The sequence below is a fragment of the Leuresthes tenuis genome, unplaced genomic scaffold, assembly GCF_036924035.1.
Source record: "Leuresthes tenuis unplaced genomic scaffold, fLeuTen1.0.hap1 SCAF_20, whole genome shotgun sequence".
In the NCBI taxonomy this organism is placed as follows: Eukaryota; Metazoa; Chordata; class Actinopteri; order Atheriniformes; family Atherinopsidae; genus Leuresthes; species Leuresthes tenuis.
This window is the reverse complement of record NW_027325374.1, coordinates 9,309,516-9,333,921: the sequence shown is the minus strand read 5'-3', so window position 1 is coordinate 9,333,921 and position 24,406 is coordinate 9,309,516. Positions and strand designations below refer to the sequence as shown.

General features: G+C 38.4%; 2 protein-coding genes across 6 annotated transcripts in view; both read right to left on the bottom strand.

The window, feature by feature from the left end:
* The window catches only part of cpxm2 (carboxypeptidase X (M14 family), member 2), a 35,786-nt gene extending 25,493 nt beyond the window's left edge, over window positions 1-10,293 (bottom strand). Inside the window, exons 1-3 of one of the 2 annotated variants that reach the window (XM_072373802.1) lie at window positions 10,179-10,293; window positions 3,479-3,961; window positions 1,287-1,388 (exon numbers count right to left, since the gene is read on the bottom strand). In XM_072373802.1, the coding sequence (XP_072229903.1) occupies window positions 1,287-1,388; window positions 3,479-3,761 (385 nt within the window). In that variant the 5' untranslated portion in view covers window positions 3,762-3,961; window positions 10,179-10,293. Of the gene's footprint in view, window positions 1-1,286; window positions 1,389-3,478; window positions 4,116-10,178 lie in introns of those variants that run through there. The other variant, XM_072373801.1, reaches the window with a different exon arrangement.
* The window catches only part of LOC140278195 (carbohydrate sulfotransferase 15-like), a 234,996-nt gene that overhangs the window by 185,840 nt on the left and 24,750 nt on the right, over window positions 1-24,406 (bottom strand). For 3 of the 4 annotated variants that reach the window (XM_072373140.1, XM_072373141.1, XM_072373142.1), the window contains exons 4-8: window positions 22,048-22,191; window positions 18,927-19,083; window positions 17,831-17,987; window positions 16,297-16,444; window positions 14,842-15,364 (exon numbers count right to left, since the gene is read on the bottom strand). In XM_072373140.1, the coding sequence (XP_072229241.1) occupies window positions 15,165-15,364; window positions 16,297-16,444; window positions 17,831-17,987; window positions 18,927-19,083; window positions 22,048-22,191 (806 nt within the window). In that variant the 3' untranslated portion in view covers window positions 14,842-15,164. Of the gene's footprint in view, window positions 1-14,841; window positions 15,365-16,296; window positions 16,445-17,830; window positions 17,988-18,926; window positions 19,084-22,047; window positions 22,192-24,406 lie in introns of those variants that run through there. The other variant, XR_011909182.1, reaches the window with a different exon arrangement.

Here is a 24,406-nt window from a genome sequence, read left to right as displayed (position 1 = left end):
TTTCTTTTCTTTTTTAATCATTTTTAGTGTTTCATCACCCCCTTTGTTCTGTTGGTGTGTTATTAAAGTTTTATTTTGTTCCACACCTCTTGTATATGACTGCATTTGAGTTTTCCTTTGAGCTTCTTACAGCTTGAAATGACAGATCATCAATACATTTCATGACCATGCAAAAACACTTATGTTATAATTATTATTTTTTACTTTTCAACAACCCAATTTTAAAAAAAGTATTTTACCAATCCAAGCCTCTGCAGCTTTGCAGAGCACATGTTTCTGAGCACATCCAGCAGATTTCTGTAACAGCTGATGGAAACAATGTTAAAGCATCTGTTGACTCCAAATCCCTGCTGGTCTTACATCCTCTCCATTTTATTTAACGTCCAGTTGTTTTGCTATGTGCATGTAGCAGCCAGTCAGATCTGTGACACTGCTGACTGATTAATAATTTGGAGGTGAAACAATTGGCAAAACTGAGTAATGGATTTGGTCATCTACAGAGAATGTATGATTTTACAATATTAAAACTTTAAGAAAAAAGAGGCCCTGATAAATCAGCTGCTACCCACTCACGGTGAAACAAATTCAGAAGACGGATTGATGTTGAGTCAGAGTGTTGTCTGAGCTGTGAAAACATGATTTTGTCTGTCTGGACCATCTCATGACTGTGAGAGGCATGCCAGGCATGTCGTCACCGTCATGTAGTTCCCCATTTTCCAACACATAAGAATATCCAACTTTCTTCTCTACTTCCCGAGTGCTAAATCAAAGACGGCAGAATTGCAACCTTTTTTAGTAGGTTTCTTACAGTAGCTTTAACATCAACACATGCATTCATTGCAAGTCAACTCAAGTACCCCTTGAGCTGGAGTACAGCTTCCTGTATTAAGCAAGTTTGTGTAAGTAAGTTTGATTAAGTCAAGTCAGTGTTTTTTACGCTCTAAGTCAACAATGTTTAATCAGCATTTGAAATGCAAGAGAAGCTTCTGAAGCATCCTGGCTTTTGTTTTGCAAATATACGGTGATCCATGGAAACCAAACACAGTGCCTCATAGACTCCACTCCTGCGAGTATCATCTTGTATTGCCAGGCCTTTCCTCTGAGGGAAAAAACGCTTTCTGAACACTCTTGCCCTTTCCAAAATATTTGTCATCTCTGAGAGAGTTTGTTTCTTTTTTCCCATCATAACTGCTCCTGTGAAGGTGGAGAAATGATCCTTGCACATTTGAGGAAAGATGAATTTTGAAAAACTCATAATAAACAAGTGTCGTTGCTTCTTCACTCACCCTCTTTTATCGAGCTGTATTGTCTGTCACCTTCAGTGATGCTGTTTGAATTTTTCAGTGTGCTCTTCTTGCTCTTCTCTGCCTTTTTGTTGGGTGCTTTCACTAAGAAAGGAAATGACATTTGAACGAGAAAAGAATCATTAATGTAAGGCAATAAAAGGTTGGCATTCAAACTTTCAAACAACATTCAGAGGGATAGAGTTAAAAAGAGAAGAAAATAAAGAAGCTTTGGTGGGTTCAGCCCTGCACATATGGAGGAATTCAGGGCTGGGGACTGAACCAACAGATAATTCCTAGGCAGAGGATTTGAAAATTTTGAACTCTTTTGCGTCTCACATGCATTTAAAGTACATCTGCTGCTCAAATCAGCTAATCATGGCATTTTAATTCACAGGCTCTTTTAAAATCTTCAATTTATTGAGATATCATGTATGAGATACCTGCCTCCTGATTCCAATCAACCATGAAATGACCTCCACAGGATACAGAATAGGGGCAAGGAGTCACATTTCACGGACTGAATATGGAAGTGAGTCGTGTGCTTTTTATTTGACGGAGTCTTAGGTCAGGAAAGCCCCACATGATAACAACCTCTCTCACATCTGAAAGTCTTTATCTCCATCTCATTGCAGGGACAGGTTCAATTCTCCATAATGCTCTGAGCTGCAGATGCAAAACGGATATAGAAAGGGCTAACATATGGTAAATGAGGCATTTGTGCGCAATAGGCAACACAGGAGTAGGTGAAAGTAATGACAAAAAAAAGTAAATAAGCTGTGCTGCAGCAGCGCACGTCGATGACATCATTCCAGGAGAAGAGTGTGTAGAAAGCCCTCTATAAGCCCCGATAGCCGCCAATAACAACAACACAGCAGCTATGAGCTAACAGTGCAATAGTACGCATTCATTCATTCATTTGTTTTAAAGTATTGAAGAAATAAAGACAGATAATGCCTTATTTAGAGGCTGTATTGTCAATGCCCCCGTTCTCTCATTATATGGATATATGAGATCTCGTGTAATCTAAATATCTTCCGAAGGACGCCGACTTTCACCAAACCGTTCTAGGTGAGTAGATGAATGTATTTCATGCCAGAAATAAGGTCTAGATTTAAAAATACCAGAGTTTAAACAAAAGTAATCAAGCATCAGTATCAAAATTATATATATGTGAAACACTTTCAAGTACTAAAAATCATGAGGGCTTTACTATGTACAGACGCAAAATCAAAATCAGATGCAAAATCAAAACAATAAACAGAAACATGCTAAAATGCTCTGGTAAGAATGGCTTGAACAATAATTGTACTGTTGAGCCTACAGCTCAGTGGCACCATCTGATCTTATGTACAAGAATAATAATGAAAAATAGATTTTCTTCTGTATATTTCATGACTATCCTCCTCCCGTAGTCCCACCTGCAGCAGGTATCCCTGCTGAAACATGTGAAGCCAGATGCCTGAAACATGAGGTCACTGCCTTCACAGCTGCTGCCACCAAACAACAGAAACCCTCACGCCCCCTACTGTCCTCCAATCACTTGGCTGTATTTCAAACATGCCAACAAACCTGCCACTACATAAGCTGAGCTTCCCCTAGGGAGAGGTTTGTGCTGCACATTTCCACATGGACCGCAACGAGACAGCACTGCATGGACACATGTGCTTCATCATCTCCTCCTGACTTCTGCAGGGCATGGAGCTTTTAACTATGCTGCTGTGCAGAGGCCAAAAAGAGACATTACTCAGATGTGTGCATGCTGGGTAGTGAGTGGGAGGCTACCCTGGAAAGTCATTGTTCTGCATATCTAACAGTTTGAGTTGAATTAAAGCGCCGATATGAGCACTTTAATTTGAGGTTCAATTTGAGACTTCAGATGTCATTGTTTTGTGATAAATGATTCCACAAGAGTCACATAAGCAAGTTTGGATTTCAATGGAATGATTGTTGAATTATTAAAAACATACATCTTCCATGCAGTGCTATAATCTTGATTCTATTGAAAATCAAAATCAAAATTTGCCATGAAAATATGAAATGGTTCACCATCTACTGTCATTAAGTGTTGATATTGCTTCAGAAGTTTGGTGGTTTCCATGAATCACTTGACTTCTTAAGTTTTACAACAACTTTAGTTCTACCTAAGAAGTTGAAGTTGAAGTTACTTTTTGAAGAAATGACCATGCTTTTACCTGGTTTTGCATCAGCTGTGGTTTTATCTGTCTTCTTGTTGCTTTCTGCCTTTCCTTTGGGCATCTTCTTGGCTGGGTTTTGTCTGGGATGATCATGTCCATCAGGTGTCAAGGAAATGGGTTTCTCCAACACTTGAACCCGATTGTATTGTTCTCTTGTCAACAACTCCTGCAAGTAGTAATCCTCATCCTCACCAACAGAACCAAGGCTGAGATCTGCAATCCCCACGAGGAGTCCCAGCAGGGCCAGGGGGGTCAGAAGTGTAAGGCACTGCTTTGTCATGGCCTGGGGGGAGGATTATCTCCAGCTAAGAGTGCCGATGCTGTCTCCAGAGGAGCTTGCTGCTGCTGCCGGGCTGCGTCCCATCAACTGCTCGCCTTTCTCTCCCTTCCCACTCCAACACAAAGAGTTCACAAAGTTCTCAGAGCACTCCAAGTCACTGACGAAAGCAGCAGAGCCAGAGGGTCCATAGACGCCTCAGTCTGGGAAAAATGCAGAGAGAGAGGGAGGAACAGAGAGCAGGAGATGAGGGAGCAGGGAGGAAGGAGGAAGGGAGACAGGTGACTGAAAACAAAATCTTTTATTCCTTTCTCTTAGAATCAAACTTCCCAGGCTGCTCACTCATTACATGCTCATTTTATTACTACGGGTAGAAATAAAGTAGCGATAGGATCATAGTGACACATCCTGGATCGACTTTCATCTTCATCCCCTCCCACTTTGTCTGGGACCTGATTTGCTTGTACAAAGAGTAAGGTTTCCTCTTTCCTGCAGGGCAAACAACTTTGGCACTTAAACAGCTCTAGTAGTTTTTTTAAGATAAAACAGAACGTCACATTTGGGCTTAATCTGTTCGTAAAAGTGCACTTTTATAGTTTAATTTCAGCTAAGACCACAACAGTTTCCTTAATGAACTTGCTGCACCTACTCACGTCGCCTCGTTTTCTGAGATTTTTCCTGTGCTGCCCAATACGTTTGAGGATTCTGCAGTAATTTTCACATTAACGAGCAGCTGAAATTTAACCAAACAAACTGTCTGTGGAGCATCCAGGCATGTTCCAACACAGGGATGGAGCGTTGCCCTGTGTGTCACTGTTCATCACATCAGCACTGTCTGTTCCTCATAAAGCTTTTCCTTTCCTTTTTTTCCTTCCTCTCTTTCATACGGCCATGAATACACCAGCTTCACCCTCTGTTGAAAACAAAAGCAAAGCCTTAAGCATGCATCAAACCAACACATTCCTGATTAAAGCAATATATTGTTACTATATACGTTTTTTTCTTTAAGTTAAAATGCAAAGAAACAAATGATAACCATTTCATCACCAGCCTACCAGTGGGTCATCTCTGGTATTTAGGAGTAATTTGGAGTAACTGCTAAGCAAAGAAATACCAAGCCTTGGGCATAAAAGATTAAATCATAGGGATTGTGGGAATCCACTGAGCCCTTCCCCAGCTTATAAGCACAGCTTCTGACATTTCATCAACCTGAGGCAAAACAATTTACGATAATAATCCCTCAACAAGCTTGGTAGTCTGCCTGAATGAAGCCCAATTCAAAAGCATCAGTACTTTACCTGTATCTGATACAGGTGGACATTGCATTCAGAAAAGTCTTCAAAATGCTGCATTTAAATCCAACATACACCTGAGAATGAGAAAGCAGCTGAATGGCGGCAAAAGGGGCCTGAGGCTGCTGGCTAATCACAGAGGAGCAGATCTGGAGTGGGTGGACAGCTCAAGGCTGGCAGGCTCCTTGTTCTGCTGGAGCAATCCTTCGCCAACTAGGCAGCCACTCACTTCTTGCCCACTCCCCATCTAGACTACAGACTACACCCATCCTGAATTGTTTGAAAGGAGGAAGAAACGGAAGGCGGGATGAGGCAGCCTAGAGGACTGTAAGATTTACTGCATGGAGAGGGCTTTGAGACATGAAACATAATGCTTCCCTGCAGACTCAGGTCAACAGTTTTAAGATGTCAATGACCAAACACACTGAGGCCATGATGCCTCTCAGGACAGGTCTACAGTACATAGGTAAATGATAATCTTTCCACTTTTCAGAAAAATTGACCAAAATAAGTCTGCTATTAAACCCAAATACAATTGTTAGTTACCATTTTGAGAAACTTGGAGAATTTGGGCGATGAATAAATTGTAAATCACCAGTAGTTCCCACTTCTCCACTTGATTTTTGTCGTCATTCACGGTTTAGTCAGATATAGGTAACAAAACAGATTAGTTTTTGCCATAAAATGTAGACTTGACACAATTTTTTTAATGTAAAATAAAACACAATAACCATTGCTGACTGAGTCCTAACCGCCAACTTAATTCATTAAACTAATTAGTTTTCCACTCTCAAAGTCATCTCTGCCACAAGAGACATGATTTTCACAGAATGTATGTACATGAGTTTAGAAGAAACCTAGACAAGGTCGACATATCTAAAGCACTGGAATAAAGCATGGATGATTTCCCAAACTTGTTGTCTGGAACAGGCACAATGTCTATATCAAAACACCTGTTATTGTCTGTTGCAGGTAGATCAAACAGCTGCTTATCAGGCTGTGAAGCAGAGTGGCTTGAGGCAGAGATATTTTGACAATACCTGTCTTTCTAAGTAAGAACCCTCAAGGTGAGCGACTGATGGCTCCTGTCTCACTGCATAATCTCTTAAAGGAAAAAAAATCCATGGCTGAATTCTCATTAATTGGACGCCAGTGCCTGGAGTGACAATTTAGTGGCTCAGTGGCATTTACCTCCCTGCTGCTGTTTTGTCACCTTGTACCTGATAAAAAGGTGAAAATGTTTTCAACAGTCCAAGGGGGGGAAGAATAATGCACAATAATACAGTGCTGTTCGGGTGGCAAAACAAGGCAGCAAAGTTTCCCTGAAAACAACTTGCAGTTAAAAGCCCCCAAAAAGTGAGAAATAGTAAGGTAACACAGAATGACTCACTCCGCTTGAGACATCACATCACGAATATAAAAGTCAGTAATGAGCTCACGCTGGCTTTTATGTGTTTTATGTGTAGAAACCTGATGAAAGCGTAATCTCATACGTTCTGCACATACAGAGACAAAAATGCATGCAAACGCATTTTGTGATAAGCCATTCAGGACAAACACGTTTGTCTGTAAAATTCTGATGAATTAAGATTTTAAGACATGTCTGCCTTGCTTAACATGGACAGACACACTTTGTCTTTATCTGTTTCATAGAAATTCCATGGATCTAAAACGTGGCATATCATTACAAATGGGTATGTAATGGTTTAGAACACATGGATTTCATTATGAATGGCTCTCCACTCTTACATCTGGACTAGCATGAAAAATAAAGGTCAATATTGAATATCTGATCAGTTCACACAGAATGCAAAGATCCTTGCAATTCCATGCAAATATGATACTGTTGTTGTCAGATTTTGAATTTAATGATGGTGCTATATCAATTTAAATTATGCCAGGAGTAAGTACAATAAAGTAACTGTTCCACTTGTCTGACTGGAGGCTTAAAAGACATATCAGAAGAATTATATTTCATCCACTGAAACTGCGTTTTTTCCATAGGAAAGCGTGGCTTTTTAATCCATCCAAACTAGTATAGGTTATTCCTGTATAGGTTTGTATATGTGCAATTCTAAAATTGGCTCAATTGAGCTGTGAACATTTCTGATCACTTTGTGATCAGAGAAGAAGGTAACAAAGTGGCGTTGATACTTGGCAAAATTTCTCCTGTGTCCATGGAAACTGTGAAACGTGGCACTGGTCAGTTCGCTAGACTGACACACATGCAGAGCAGCAGGCTTTGAGACTTGAGGTCTTTGTCAGTTTATATTTTCATGGTTTCCTTCTTGGAGCTCAGCCTGTTTCACCAGTCAAGATATTATGTCATTTTTAAACTGCTGTTATAGTCAATAGAGCCAGAGTGAAATTTGATTAAGGTATTGGGACTGCATTAAAAACAGGTTTTTCTTTTTGTGTGTGAGGTTGGTCATGCTTTTCTTTGCTTTTTCTTTCTCTTTCAGTTGATTTGAAGCAGGTTCAGTTAACTCAGTTTCAATACATGTTAGATTTTTATATTCAATGTTTAAAAGTGTATGAAGACATTAATTTGGAAGAAAATTTGGGTGACTGTAACTACTCTTATACTACACATTCTTATGGATGTTTGTGAAAATTTCATATAGCGGGATCTGTTGGAGACATGAATTTAACTTTTTGTCCTGCTTGTGTAAAGAAAAATATAGTTCCGTAGCATTTTGTGAAACATTAAAAAAAGGATGTATCCATTTAAAAAGGTGAAAAGGGTAGTTTGAAGACTGGAAGAGTTCGGTGGTTAAGTTACACTTAAGATGGTCAACTAGGTGATCTGAGTTTGCCTGCTATCTGAACCAATACTTTGTACACTTTATTTTCTTTCCAGTGGCTATTTACACGCTAATTATAGTTGGTGGCAGCTTGCTTTAAAGCACATGCTCTCATAATGTTTATATTAGATAAATCTCCCTTTTCTGGATGATAAAAGTCCCACAGCAGATTTGTGGAGTTAAAAAAAAATCTAGAATTGAGAAAACAAGTGAACTTACTTAAGATTGAGTAAAAGTTGTATAATCGTGTGAGCAATAGAATGATGAATTAATTCTGAACTGAAAAGTTCAATTTTAAACTGACTCTCTTTTTACATTACGTTATTACTTTATAGTATTTTTGGTCAATTTAAAGTATCTAAAAGTGGTGGAAGATTAATTCCAAACTCAGGGTTATTCATAGTAACGCCAGATAATTTGTTTGTTTTTTTTGCTCTTTGGCTCCCCCTACAATTGTTAGATGTAAGACCACTAGCCCCCCAGCACTCTAGGGCAGTTACAGGCCCAAGAATGTGCACAACGAAGGTCAGTGTACTTCAAAACGAGTCAAAAGCAGGTTTAAGCTTCACAAATTGCAATGATATGGTAGAAATTTACAATATAATGAAGGACTTTACATTTTATGTGTTGATGATCGTTTAAAGATAAATTAATAAATAAAGATAAAAATAAATAATAGTTTGTGGCCATTAGCACATCTAAAGGGAATTTTTGCATTGCTGTTGTCGGGTAGTCTTGTGTCTTCATGGAAATGGCCTGTCCAACCACAGAGCCAGAGCCTCTGATTTGTTGTTATGGCGTAATGGTCCATATATGTACAGCATTAAGTCACTTATCTGACTATTTTCTTACTGCTCTCATAAGAAACAGATGCTGTTAGCAGACACCAAAGTACAAACCAAGTTTAAAGATAGATGGTAGAAATTGTGGAGCTTTTTATTAAGTCAGCAAAGTTGGAAATGGTTATTCATAAAGAATTAAAGAGTGAATATTACATTAATTCATCAGATGTCATTCTGTAACAGCTATTACATCCATCTGCTGGATGTGTAAATACATCACACTTGGCCAACAAGGTTTCCATGTCAACTGGAAAGGTGATAAATACAGTCTGTCAATGTTGTGCTCACCCGTTGTCTCCACTGTCCCAATAAATCTCCGATCTCTAATCACAGATCTTTCCAGGCTAAAGATCACTAACCTCAGGACAAAAATCTATCCAAGTCTATCCAAAACTTGTCAGCATGCACGATAATTTGCCAATTGGGAGAAAATGTTCTTTGGACATCTGTTTTTTACTCTGACCACAGCTTACTGTTCAGGGTTTTTTTCCTTTCTGCATTGGCTTTATCCAGATATAACTTTACTGTATGATCCCTGCAGAAACTATTGTATTTGTCACATTCCACATATACATGCACACACTTAATTAACACCTTTTGCAGTATTTAATCGAAATTCTTTACATGTTTTCTTCATTCATACAGTACTTGTTGTTCTATTAACAAGCCTGGCATATCTCAACAAGAATGTTGAGATATGCCTTTTTTCTTTTTATGTTCACACACCGATGAACATTTCAGGAGAAATGTGAGGGTTCAAAATCTTGGCTGAGGACACTTCAATGTGTGAAGGGGCTGAGGATTGAACCATTGTTTCCGAGACTGTCAGACAACCACTTTAACACCTAAGCTATACAGCCACACTTTACAATTATGAAAAATGTATTAATCTTTCTGTCTGCTTCCTTACAATATCACTCCCAGGACAATCTCTGGTGATGAAATGACACCTTATCTACATTATTTATTACACACCTCATTTGTACGACACGCTCACCTGCATCCTGGTGCATTTTAGCACTGCCACTGTCAGTTTTCTCCCTTTAAAGGCTTTCTTCCTGAACACCTGTGTTTCTAATTCATTGTGCACATTCACTGCAGCTGGGCTGGGCTCCAGATTGATGGGGCCAAAATAGGACAGATGTTCTCATATAATAACAGTTTTGAATTTGAATGAAGATTATTTTAATGAAAGAGGGAATTTTCATTTGGGCAATGTGGTAAAAATTCAGGCAACACGTTGCTATTGAGTGTTCTATGGCTCCAGTCTGTTTGGCTCGCTGTTAAAACTTGTATTGTACAAGCCTCGTGTTGTTTCAGGGAATTAAAACTATTCATCTGGGACCTACATGACATTAACAACAAAATATGAAAATGTGATAAAGTTCTTAAACAGTAAAGGCTACGTCAGTACATCATTAGGGATTTGATAAAGCTGCCGAATTCAGGAAACTGGCAGTAAAGAAGTCTTTTCTGTCTTACATGGTCACTCTGACAGGACATCTGCTGGTTAAACTGCTTGAAGGAGATGGTCCTCCCAGGCACAGATGTATGCACATTAGAATTCAAACCCTGTTCTGAAGCTTTTGGCTGGAGTCTGAGGAGAGAGCTAATGCAGAGCAATGACCCTGGATTCATTGAACTTTGCTGAACAGTGACACATCTGCAAGGACACGAGAGACCCGAGAGAACAGACACACAGAAAAAAAGAATGTGGTTTAGCATTATTCCGCAGTGTGAAGAAAAGATAGCTGAATTGATTGATTAAGCCAAATAAAGATGTGCCAACACTAAAGAGAACCATCAGGTCAAATAATAAACAGGCATGATCAATTCATTCAGATATAAAACAAACGGTATTTATTCATTCTGGAAGGCCGACAGATACTATTTGGAAATTGCTTGAAAACTTGAAAAGAGTTTCTGAGCTTCATTCTGTAGACTGTGGAGAAATACACAGAGTAGCAATCACAAAGCATGCAAGGGACCATTTCCTTTTCTACAGCATATGTCCAAAACAGATAAAACAGCATAGCTCTGTATATGACAAACAGATGTGTTGGGCTGAGCCAAGTCAACAAATGTTAGGAACAGAATGGGACTCTGTGGTCTTTTGTGTTTAATATCCTCATCTTCTTTATGCATTACAGTAGATGATATAAAATATAATGTCTGCTACACTGTTATTTTTACTAAGAAATTTCTTCAATTTAGACAAAATGTTCTTTTGTTTTCCTGCATTTCTCACTTCATTCATCATCAGTGGGCATGGCGAGGCCTCACACAGCCTCCTGAAATACAACTGGCAGGTTATCAGAACACTCAATGGGATTGATGGATTGTAAATGTTTGTTACAGTTGTATATCCAGATTATTTTCTGCTTACGTCTAGAAGTTCTCCTTTAAGGACATAGAGTCTGAAAATATGACTGGAAGAAAGACTTGTCTTCTTTACTCAGCTTGTTTAAGATTGTCAGAATTTTCTACCTGAACTTTGTTGGTTAAAAGAATGAAGGTCTCAAATTAACTTTAAAAACCAAAACAGAGATCCATCGTCTAAGAAAAACAGCAATTTCATTTAATTGAAGTTTCATTTGACAGCGTGACAAGGAGGAAAGCAGAGGAGTTGAGAGATACTTGATGAGGAGGGAAGGGAAAAGTGGTGGGAAACCAGAGAGCAAATCCTCACTGCTGAAGCAGAGCTTATACAAACTGACAGAGGAGAAATAGATCTAGAGAGAAAATCTTCTCTCAGCCACCTCCAACATCCTGTTGTAAATCCCACAAATGTGACCTTAAATGGCCTGCCTACATGTTACAGGTTCATGGACTCCATTGTCATGCTGCTGGCATATTGTCTTTTAAATCAGTGGGATGTATAGGAGGATGGAGTTGACTCCTCCTCCGTGGGTAACGTGACCCATTTCAACTACTTTTCAAGAAATTCTATTTAAAAGCTAAAACTTGATATAAACTTCCTTTCCAATTCTTTTAACCTGCCTGTGGCATTCCAATCATGGACCACTGATTCCTACTCAGGACATAAACCTGTACAACACAATTTAACAACATTAAGAGAATCTATGTGGAGGCGGTATATATTCCATGAGTGCAGTGCATTAATTTGGGTTGTTCCAATGTAAACCTTTCTGTTCATTCAAATGATTTTATTTAATTAACCCTTTTTTTGTCATTTGCTGGTTTAATGCAAAAATGCAAAAACAATGTGAGCCGACACTTAAAGCAACAGTTTGTGATTCTGAAAAATTATGTGCTTCTGACTCATTCTGAAGTACACTGACTTTTGTCATGCACATTCCTGGGCCTGAAATTGCCCTGGAGCCTCTGTGGACTGAAACACCACAGTTTACGACTCTGGTTTTCAGCCTCACACTACAGCGTTGTGCTTTTTGGTTGCTTGTCATTTTTGTAGGCTTTTTGATGGCGTCATTGTGGCCTCTGACAACAAATTCATGTGTGTGGTTGTATCTGGCCAAGGCTCACCCAGATATTAACCTAATTTTATCTGTGTTGATTTAACATTCCATGGAAAGTTTTGTAAATTCAACTGCTTTTTAAGAGTCATTTTTACAGTTTGATTAAGTTTGTCTTTAATTTATTAGTCTGGGAAAGGTATTCATTAACAAGCATATATATATATAGTAGAACAGCAGCTCGTATGTGCCCACATCTGCTGTTTAGGTGACTGGATAATTTGTACTCTGCACAGGATAAAACAGGTATAGAAAAATTATAAATAAAGGTGAATACGATTATTTAGAAATGTATTTTTCTGGTTTAAATATGGTACCTTCTGTGTTGCACAACACAAACTGATTGGTGAGGAAGTAGAAGCTATACAATCAGCATCATGTAGAGGGTTACATGCCATCCTAATCATCTTCAGTTTACAAGAAATGAGTAACAATATATAGGCCAAATTACATTTGAGAAAGCAAGGATAGTTAGATTGTAATTAGTGTTACAAATTAGTTGATTAAACTTTGATTACATCTTAAACATGCAGAGAAACATTTTAATGACGATGTGTTTTTTGAGAATAAATTATTTGAATGATTCTAAATGTGTAAACTATTCTACTGTCTACCAGGTTTCCAGCTATGATAATTGCGACATACAAACCTGACATTCTTTGTTTTTTAAAAAAAGATGATTTATGAATGATGTAATTCTCATGCCTCTTTACTTAACTGAGTGTTCCTGAAAAGAAGCGGCATCTATGTTGCTTTTGATCAAAAACATATGCACAACAGTAAAGTCATCCAGCATTTTGCAGGATACACACAGTGACTCCAGCTTGTGTTATGACTACTTTTTAAAGCTCCTCTTGGGTAGGCTGCTTTGAACAAAATGTGTCTTAAATGAATGAAAATGTAAAAAGAAAAATAACTGTGGTGGTCAGAACACTTAAGTCATGGAAGATTACTTTTGTTCGTTATTTGTTCATTGATAACTTTATTATCACAGTTAGTCGCTGAGCTGCTCTTCTACACTGCTGCTTCAACATTTAATTAGCTCAATTATATAAATGTTGATCGTTATCTGCTATTAATAGGAATAAGGAATTTTGTTCTGTAAACTATTGCTGCTAAAGCTGCTGTATTTCATATCGTAGACTTTTTTATAGTCTATGTTTTTATAACAACATCTGTAGACTAACTTTTCCTGAGTCTAAGATTTGTTGTCTTTAGTCTTTCTGGTCTCTTTTGGGTTGAATTTTGTGTATCCTTGTGAAAGATTTGGAGATCAGAGCTAATATGCCAAATATCATCTCTTTGTTGCCATTATAAATCAGATCCACATGACATGGTTGACTGAAAGGACTGCCAGCGTCTGAAAAAACTGCAATTCCCAAGTTCTTTTTTTAGTCATATAAAGGCCAAAATGCATCACAGTAGCAATAAAAGAAGTAAAATAAAGATATCTTGGATTAAATAGACATTTCAAATAGTCTTTTGGGTTTTCTCAGAGGCCGAAGTTTACCAATTTTCCATCATTCATTGTGTTCTGATCCAACACATACTGGGATGAAAGAAATTTTGATAATGTTTATGAATTCCAAGGAAACTGAATTTGCTTGGAGGCTTTAAAGCGGAACCTCCTCAGCCAGACACATTAACCGTCCAGCTCTAAAAAAGCTATGCAAATGATTTGCAGTCACTTATTTTCCAGTTAGATTGTTTTGATTTAAGTGAGAAGGAAAGGCTGCTGGCACCTTGTGGTTGTACAGCAAAAAGACTGCACCACTTCTTAAGAACAGCAACAAGAACAACCGGATCTTGTGTAATAAACCTGTATAACTGAGACTTAAACAGCTGTAACTAGGGTAGTTTGTCTTGATGAAAGATTGACTTAAATCCTTCCAGAGAAGAAAGACACACAGACATCTGATTTATTTTCTAAAACTGTCAGAAAATAAGCCATTTCAAATGTTGCTGATGTTGCTCACACTAACGCATTGTTCTCATTGTGCTGTTGCCATAACTAGTACAAACTTTTAAAGTTAAATTTCCAGCTATGTAACATTGGGCACTGTCTGCCCTCTGGTGTAAAAAAATGGATATGACTTCAATGTACTTTCACAACATGCATACACGTCAGAGTATCAAAGTGTTGTGTTTTCCTAATTCAAATGGTTCATATGTGGTTTTAAAAATGTTGTTTATATATTGACGGTTCTTTTTATAAGATTTTTAAGGAGCAAATTGCTAGCATATCGTCATGTTTGTAGTATCTGTCTGCCTTTCAGCAGACTTACCCAACGTAAAACTAATGCCTTTTTGATAGCATTTGTTTTCATTAAAATTATCGTAACAGCCTGATCCAGCACACCGCAGTCTGATGTTTCTTAGCTGAAAAGAAGCTTATATCCCATTTCATGTCTTATTTCTAGCCCTGTTGCTCGTAGCAGTTTGGTTTGAAGCTGACTCTATCCTTGCAGTTACATGTGTTTCACAGTAGAGGGAGGTGTTGCCTCACTAATTGATCATGTTCTGCTAACAAACTTTAAAAGAATCACAGAATTTTTCATAAATTTGATGTATTTCAGCTACAAAGGCAAACACTTTATTATATCCTCTTTTTCGTCCTGAGTGTTGGGCTTTCTTTTATAAATCAAACCAAATACTGAAAAAGACAACATCAGACTGTTTTAATATCTTGAAATTCACTACTGACTTTTGTACATCTGGTCACAAGAAAACAACAATCAATACCTTAATACCTTTTCTCTCACACGCTCACACAAAACCACCACACTTTCTTGTGCTATTTTCTACCTTTGACTTATTTCTGCTTTTATAACTTAAAAATAATTTAGATAAAAACAACACTGATTTTTCATGGGCACTTGAGAAAGACGAAAACCAAACAAAGAGGATTGCTGATCTGTCAGTGGTTCCTTTTTCCTTTTCTTTTTTAAATTGAAGTAAACAAAAGTCATTCTTTTCAGTTTTTTGAATTATTCTCCCAGAGGAAAGAGTCATTCCGCAGCACTTTTGCCAGTTTCTCATTGAATGGCATGTAGAAGTCCCGCAGGATCTCTTTTGTGATGGGCAGCATGGGTCCCAAGTTTTTGTCAGCTGGTCTTCTGGTGTTTGATGCTGGACTTCTTGTGATTTCTGATTCTATTTCTTTTGTCAATGGTCCTGTAAAGCACACAAACACAACAAAACACTTTTGACACATATCAGTATTCTGTGCCCTTTAAGATTCTAAACCAATTCAAATGAATGGCACAAAATTATCTGAAGAAGAAGCTTCTCTCGGAGAGACAGAATTGCACTTTACATCATGCTGGCAGTTCTTTAATGAGCTAAGCAGGTGCTTTAAGGAATTCACACCAGTCAGAGACAAGAACAGACCACAGCTGTTTTTAACCGACATCCAGTGCAATCTACTATTCCCCAAGGAAAGGTTTGCGTTTTTAATATTGAATGGTTGGAAGGTATTAAGTAAGTTCTCAATCTGATCTTGTGGAGTTCTAGATGTTTTTCTAAGCTTTTTTCTAAGTGTTTCAAAATCAACATACTTTGCTGAAGAAATGCCCTGTTCATGCATATGTGATTGAATTGCACTCAAGTAACACTGCTGCAACACCACACTAATTAATAAAGGTCATGGCTTATTTGCATCTTCACAGTGTTATTATGGGGTCAGGTAAAAATGGGTTTACATGGTTTATTGTTGAGGGGAAAAAAAAGCATCCTCACAGAGTTTCCTCACGTTTTATATAACCACTCCAGCTCTTGTCATTGTCTGTCTGAAATGTTCAATGTTAGTTGCTGTCTCTTAAAGCGCCCCATTCCAAAACACCCGACCTGCTCTGATTGGTCTGCTGACTAGTCGATACTGCATGCAATACAACTGCTAATTCTTTGTTTGTGGTAAGGCAAATTTACCCTCAAAAATCAAATATGAACCAAAAATGTGTGTGTCACCACCATCTGTTAACAATCTGACATTCTGCTGCTGATTATCGTAGCCATTTCAACATTACAAATCCCGACTGTATTTAGAGAAGTGTTTTTCTACAGTATTTTACTGAACTTAAGTCCCCAAATAGAATTTTTTCACTTACCTAAGCTAAGAAAATCAAAGACTTTGTGCATTGTGTATTTCCTGTTCGAAGCATGGTCCTCCAATCTTAGAACCAGAATTTGTTCCTTGGCGAAGACAGTCAGCCAGTCCATTAAATATACAATGTATAGGCCGACTTGCAATCTCACCTGTGGGCACAAAACAAAGAAATCAATAAGAGATAACCAAGTACTGTCAAAGAAATGTCCTTCTTTGCAGGGGGATGGTAGTGTGTGCATGGTCTTCTTAAAGAAGAACAAAGGCATTTTCAACAGCTTTCTTTCATCTTTCCATTGAATGCACCTGGGCAATGCTAGACTCTATGTGGGTGAATATGTGCGGGTATTATGTGGTGTTTATTATGCTGAGTAGTTAAGGGACATGAGAAAGACAGAGTTACCTCTAGATTAAGAAACCTGCATGACTACCTGCAAGACAGCCAGATCAATCTATACGTCATGACACTTATTGTGATCTATTGGTAATAATTTTACCGACAAAAATATAAAAAATATATATGGTGGCTCTAAAATGAGCTGTTTTGCTCTGCTTTCTTTGAATTTTGAATTGTCGTTGGAATGTTTGTTAGACTACTGTTGATCAAACAAATTATTTTAAGATATAGGGTTTTTATGAGATGGAAACTGAGCGCATTCGTAGTTAACCTCATTATTATTTGAATTATTTGTTATAACACATTGCAGAACAGCTGGGATACACTAACTATCTCATATCCTTTTGCATTTTTAACAAAAACTCAAAGAACATTGCATCACAATATAATAAAACCCAAAACAGCAACCCAAATTTCTCTCTTCCTTCTTTCTGTTCATTGCTAAATAAATTTTGGATCACAGTTAAGGTCAATTATCTTCTCATGTTTGCACTGATTTATTTGTATCTCTTGTTTCTAAGCTGAGCTCTATAATTTGTAATGGAAGTACAGGAATGTGAGACCTAAATAAGGACAGCTGTAATGCTTTTCAACATGAGCTAATAACTCTGATACAAGTAGATGGACATTTAGGCCAGCTACGGAGACTGAGTATGCTCCCACAGGGCCATAAAGCTTGTCAGAAGCAGTTGGAGACCAGGACCTCTGAATACAGGGCAGTCTATGCACAAAGCCAAAAGAGGATTGGCCACTCTCCGTCTTTCCTTCTCATGCCTTCTGCCTCAGGGTACTGTGGGAAAAGCTGGCCAGGGGCCTAACACCAGGGCTCTGCGCTGACTGACACTATAAGGCTTGGTCTGCTAGTAAGACGGAAGTTCACAGCACCTCTAAACCAGGTTTTGTTGTGCAAAGAGAGACTGGAAATGTTGAACGGCTCAGTGGATCAACAGCACTGCCAATCTCTTTCAATAAAGTCTGTCCTGCAAGCTTTAACATGTGCTAATGAACCATGGATTTCACTCCATCTGCCTTTTTTTCACTCCCTTTCTATTTTTACCTTCCCACCAGCTAATAAACTGGTCGCTAAATGCCAGTTTCAAACAGGGCTGCAACACAAAAGCAGGAGGGAGGGAACACTTACTGGCATGGCGTTGTTGACAGTAGTGTTGTACACACAGGACCGCATTGTGTATTCTGTAAGGCACCCCTCAAATAGTTGCAGCGACTCTGACACCTTCTCATGGAAATCCTCTGCAGATTTATTAGCAATACCAAAGTAAAGGTAGTCAGAGTAGAGCCTGCAAGACAAAGGAGGTAAATAAATGTGAATGTCAATTAAATGCATAGCTCATTATCGTTTCAGGTTATTAAAGATCTAAGATAAAAACTTGTGGTTTTAAATTTACAATAACTCGTATTTTGTCTTCATACATCAAAGAGCAATGCTTCCTGCTGCAACATAGGCACAGATCACAGTAGTTGACAGTAAACAAGGTGTGACTGCCATGTTGGCAGCAGAAAATGCCTCCAGAAGTACAAAGTCTTTCTAAAAAAGCAGCTCATTATGCAGCCACTCGAGCAAAAAAAAAACAAACAAGTAAAAGAAGATGTATACTGTTGATATTTCTATCATTAAAGTAAACCAAAAATAGTATCATCTATGTACTAACAATAAACTAGCAACATAGCAAAGTTTTATTCAGTTCACTGCTGTACATGATCTTGCCTCCAATCATGTTAGTCTGTAAGAAAAAGAAATGGTGGAGACACAGAGCCAAGTAAAAGCCCTTGTGCAATTTAGTTTGTAGTGTTACATGCTAACTGTACTGTGGAAAGGCCAAGTCTGTAAACAAGTTTCACAAAATAAAAATGACATGGTTAATCTAACTGAGCATGTGATTTATTTCCCTTACAACTGTTTTAGGGAAACCATTTTAGAGAGCAAGAGCTGGTGTTCTTTGAAGTAAAAAATAAATCCATGGTTAAAACGAATACCTCACAGGCATTGAACAGAAAGCTCCCCGCGTGTCTAAGAAAGGCGTCATAATGAAAGTTATATGAGAGCCTTTCTGAGTAAAAGTCAATACACCTTTCTTGACAGCAGGGAGCTTGTACCAGGAAAGTATCTGTCTGCATCATCAGGGTATACATCTATGAAAGGCTTTCAGAATCGTATCATTACTGGCACTTTAGAACACACATGCAACTGATGGCAGCAAAACAGAAATTTATCCCACCTTTCCACTGGGTCCCTGAGCATAACAATGAAGCGGGCGTCAGGCTGCAGGGCGTGAATGAAGTCCTGGATAAGGAAAGGAGGCTCTCCCTCTGTGTTGTTAGCATAGAAATACACCCAGGCGTTGTTATCCCACATTGTGGAAGCACTGGCTTCTCCTACAAAATACACCCACAGTTGAAATTAAAAGAAATCACAGCGAGACAAAACAAAACACATGTACAGACACATTTCATTATAATTAATTATATGCATGGATCGTGTTTTTGTTTTTTATAGATTTTTAAAGGTACAGAGGGGTTTAACATCTTCCTTCCTGGAAAACACAAGCATTTATGATGCATTACTTCTGCTGCAAAGAATTTAGCTGACCTGCTGTGGAGAATTATTTAAAAAGAGTAAAATAACGATCGTGATGATGTGGTTCTAATTTACATTTTTGAAAAGGCAGAAGAGAAAATGTCAATTTTTCATGGATTTCTCACTCTGGCCTGGTGATAAGAATACAGAAATTTGCTTCATTTTAATATTTTCCAACGTGCTTCTTATTCGGCTGCAGATTGAATTTGTGAATCTCATTTAGGTTGGTGTTTAAGAAATAGTCGTGGTTTAAGTAGCGATTAAACTTAATCAACAGCAAGTTTTATTAGCTTAATGTTGTTAATTCATTAAATATCTATCATGAAAAAATGTCGTATTCATGTGCTGTTGGGTCAAAAATGATGTATCAAATAAATATTCTTCTATGACATATACAGTACAAATAAATGAGCTCCCACAAAGTAATATTTTTACTCAAACTTACTATTCAAGCTCAAAGGAGCCAAAATAAACAGATAGATTCTCTAAATTCTGTTTCTCTGGAAAACAAAACTTGGCAACTGATATAGAGAAGTTTGTTTCAACGTACTCATACAGTTGCTTCTAAATTGAGGCTTCAACTAATAGAAAGAGCAAATCCCTGGCGCTCATGTAACAGGTCAATTTAATAAGAGTTCCCAAGGTGCCAAAGTTGCAAGTGCACAAACAAAAAAGTAGCAGTAATTGCATTTCTAGCTGTGAAGAAAAACTGCATATCGACTTCAGTGCAAACACGGACAGCGCTGCTGCTGATAACACGTCAGAGAGCGTTTCTCACGCAGTTTGAGCCTGGAAATGTATTGGGCAATGCTGAGAAATGATATACAGGATTCATTAGGGCTGTCTGTGCCTTCATTATCCTCTTATCTGTGAAGTGAAGCTGTGATGTATTAGGATGAAGCACAACAAGAGCCTTATCTCCTTCTCTTCCTCAGAGAAATGATGATAGCCTGGACCTATTTTCTGTGATGACAACAGTGGAAGTGAAACAGGATCACTGCTAATGCTGTTATGCCTGAAATGATACACACTGTGATCAAGTCTATTTAAAGGTCTCCATGTCCATTAAAGGGGCTTTTTTTGCTCCTTGGGGAGAGGTTGTAACAGAGCAAACAAATGGAGGAGCCAGACCGGCATGCCTCTGGTGCTCCACGGTGGTTTGGACTTGGCAAGCGGTTGAAGAGAATCAGAGGCCCAAGATCCTGGCCATAGGCCTGCACCTTGCCGCGCTCTCTCGGGACATGGTGTGAATATTGAGTGGGGTTTTGGCATACTCCACCCGGTTACAAGGATTACTTATTTAGAAAGAGAAACAAAACAGGGAAGCATGCTAAGCTGTGCTCAATACACTGACTCAGTCCACCGTGAAAAGACTATTGTTGAGAATTTAAACAGTTTTTTCTGAGCAGCTGAGCAGTTTTTTTGAGATAGAATTTGGAAGATGAGAAAGGACAGAAACAGATACAAGCAGAGATGCAGGAAACAGGATATGCTGATAGAGGAAGGAGGTTTGTAAAACTTCTCCACCCTGCTGTGGATATTATTGCTATCCTGACAGGAACAAAACAATGATTTCTTTATAAAGCACTTTGAAGCGGCAGAAGGAAGTTTAGTATTATTAGGCAGTTGGGGCCTCTCTTTTCAGTTGAGTCACCAGCTATCTTAAAAATTACGCTCCCTTGCTGAAGTGAAAGTGGCTCCTACAGAACAGCCTTTTGCTTATTGTCTCAGTACCTATTGCTTTAAAAGTTGCTTTATAATTTTGGAGACAGGATTTACAAGCCCAAGCTTGGTCGCAGCATTTCATCACAGCTCTGATACATGACCTGAGTAACAAACAGCAAAAGCTGCTCTGACATGATGTGAGGCTCTGACAAAACAGGAAGGCAGTGATTATGCTGATCAGGAAATGTTCGTGCAGCTAAAACTGCCCACACATCTGATTAGCAAAAATGTCAGTGTTTAACACACAATCGCTTTTATTTCGTTCTCTTAGCTCCCCACAAATGAGTCATTCTTAACATACTCACTGCATGATATATTGGTGGTGTGTCATCAGAGTAGACATGAGATGATAAGCAACTTTCTATCATAGCATGTCACTCTTCTGCAAGTTTGCAGACTTCAATCAGAAACTTTACTCCTCTTGCACAGAGCAAAAAGCAAAATGTCAGTGCCTGGATAAGAGTTAATCTTAAGAGTTGCTTTAGGACACTAAAACATGTTTCTATTTGTTTCATATTGCCTTCTTGATCATCAATCTATGTATACTGAGGGAAAAAAAACACAAGTCAAAGGTTATAATAGTCTTCATACGATAATTCCAAACAAGGCCTGACATTTTGTTAAATTTTTTTCAGTTGTGCGGTGACATACATATACAGGCTCAATGAGCCACCACCTTTTTAGGACATAGGTCTGTACGGTAGCTACCAAAAGAGGGGGAGTACATTTTGATCTAAATGTTCAACCTTTTATGCCCTGAGAGTTGGTAATGATAACATAACAAAACTGTTTCTCAAAAAATTGCTCTAACTGGTTCCCTCTCAGAGGCTTTGGATTCTGCAATTCTTCATTTTAAACTTGTCTTCTGTACTGACATTTAGTTTTACCATTGTAAACTCTGGAATACATAGGTATATATATCTATGTTGTTGTTTTTTTCTTTTTGAATATACCTAAAATCAATTAAACAAATTCATATTTACACTTAAACATTATATAGAGTATTTTCTGTGACTGTAACTGCTTGTGGCACTTACCAATGATGATATTTGGGTGGTTGGGTGATCCGCTGACATTAGCTGTGAGGTTGCCCTGGATTTGGTAAGCCGCCTGATCAAACAGGTCCAGGTAGTCTTCCACTGGATATCGATCATGGAAGCCTTCACTGAGACGAATTATACCTGACAGACAGAGAACAGAGGGAAGGTGGCTTCACATTAAAGTTGTATATTGAAGTATGTTTAAGTTTTCTAACATCTCTTTAAGACTGAAACACTGCTAGGGTGGACATTGTTTGGGGAGGGGATCTTGAGCCAAGGATGGGTGTGTGTTCATTAAGCTTGTTTTTAAATTATGCCTGCGATCTCCAATGTTTTTCTGGGCTCACACTACAGGAAATCTGTCAAGCTTCACTGTTGTCCTTCATTACTGTCCTGAGCACAGGGTGACCTAACGACATCCAAGTTCAGATTCAATTAAAAAGTAGAATATTTTGTCATTTCTTATTTCATTTTAATGCTTTAAAAGCAGGACTAGTAAATGTGTTTTCCATCTGAACTGTGGTGATACACAGAATAATTATATTTTACTAGTAAACCGTGCAGGTTTGGTGAAGGACTTTGTGTCAATCCAACATAGAAATAATGAGGTAACTCAGGCATCTGTTACTTTTAGTTATTCTTTGATAGTGTCCCAGCAAAAATCCCTCTCAAGTTAGCAGGAAAACATGATTATAAAACTCCAGTAAAGTCTCCGTACACGTACAGCCACTCTGCATCATTACTCATCTACGGTCACACTTGTGTGAGCTGTGATAGCTGTGGTGAGTATTCCTTCAGGTCTTTTTTCCTTTTTCCTCCTGTCCTTTGCTTCTTGATAAAAATTAAGCGTCAAGCAGTTGTCAAATTGCGCAGTTGTGTTGATGGCAGCTGTAAACAGCAGACACATATGCTTAAGATTCAGTTTGCTCCTCTAAGTTATGTATAGCAGATCGCATCAAATCACCTTTGCAATGCATCAGCTGAGTGGAGCCTTGAGGGGAGTGAAACGAATAAATACAAACAAGGCCGTGTGAATTCACAGTGTTCTCAACGGATGTCTTGAGAGGAAAGTGCTGATTACCAGCACATTACCCAAGGTATAGGTTTGGAAGGGATGAAAAGGAAGTGACAGCAAACATGAAAGCAGGGGGAATGAAGAGTGACAATAACTGAGAAGACCCTATGTCCATGGGATGCAGCTGCACACTCACGAGCTGCAGAAAATTGCAGAAAAAACTGTGGTGCAGGCAACTGAAGGCAAACAACTCATCAATTATTATCAACTCGGACAAAACACACATTGAAATAAGTATTGCATGCACCCTGGTCAATCCACAAATGAGTTTTTTTCAGGGTCTCTGGGGTATTAGATGCATAGTCACCAACTGGATGGACTTCAAAGGGATTGCTTGGCTCCAGCTATAAAGTCTCTTTTGATAGCTTTGATGAGAATTTTATTAATTCAGTCTTCACACTAGGTAGGTTCACACTGACATGAAATATACCAAAAAGCTGTGCAAATTTATTAAAATCATTAAGTAATTTCCAAGCAGATAGCTCCAGGTAAACACTCTTCCTGTGAAGACAAATAACTCTGATCCACAGTGAGAAATGACCTTGAGTCCTCATACTGCAATGATGTGATGGTGCAGCTGCCATTCTCATGTGAGATTACTCACACAATGTGTATAAGCATGTCAGTATTAAGCAATTCTCTAATCTTTGTTTGATTTTGCAGTCAGAATTTACTCTAAACAGAGCCGTTGGTTGGGAGGCTGAACAGTGGCCTACGCCCTCCCTGTTGCTCTTTGCCTTTCCCCTAAAAAACATTTCTTCACTAATGCAGACACACAACCAGCCCACACACTCTGCCTTACACTACTGAAGCCTGCCTCTCGAGCTGCTGAAGGTTCTCTATTATTCATGAGTCCTAATGAGTGTTTTAGTTATAAATGGAAACAAAAAATTGGTGAAGATGTTTTTTCTTATTTGGGGACAAAAAAAAAAACAGCCTACTTTGAACAATTCCACTTGCCCTTATTATCAGACAAGTTTTATAGAACTTTTTTTATGTGCCAAAGATATATATATATATATATATATATATATATATATATTTCCACATGAAGCCAAAGAAACAAGTGACTCATGTTGGGTGATTGTTGTTTGATGCACAGGGCTTCGTTGTTTACAGTCTCACTACCAGATCTTGCATGGCTGTGGGATGGTGTGGTGGTTTTTTTCACGTCACAGATGCCTAAGCAGTAAAAGCCACAATGGCAGCCACACTTAAACGACAGAACTGCCATACAACCAGATGTCTGCTGTGAAGCGGCACTTATTCTTCAACACCCAA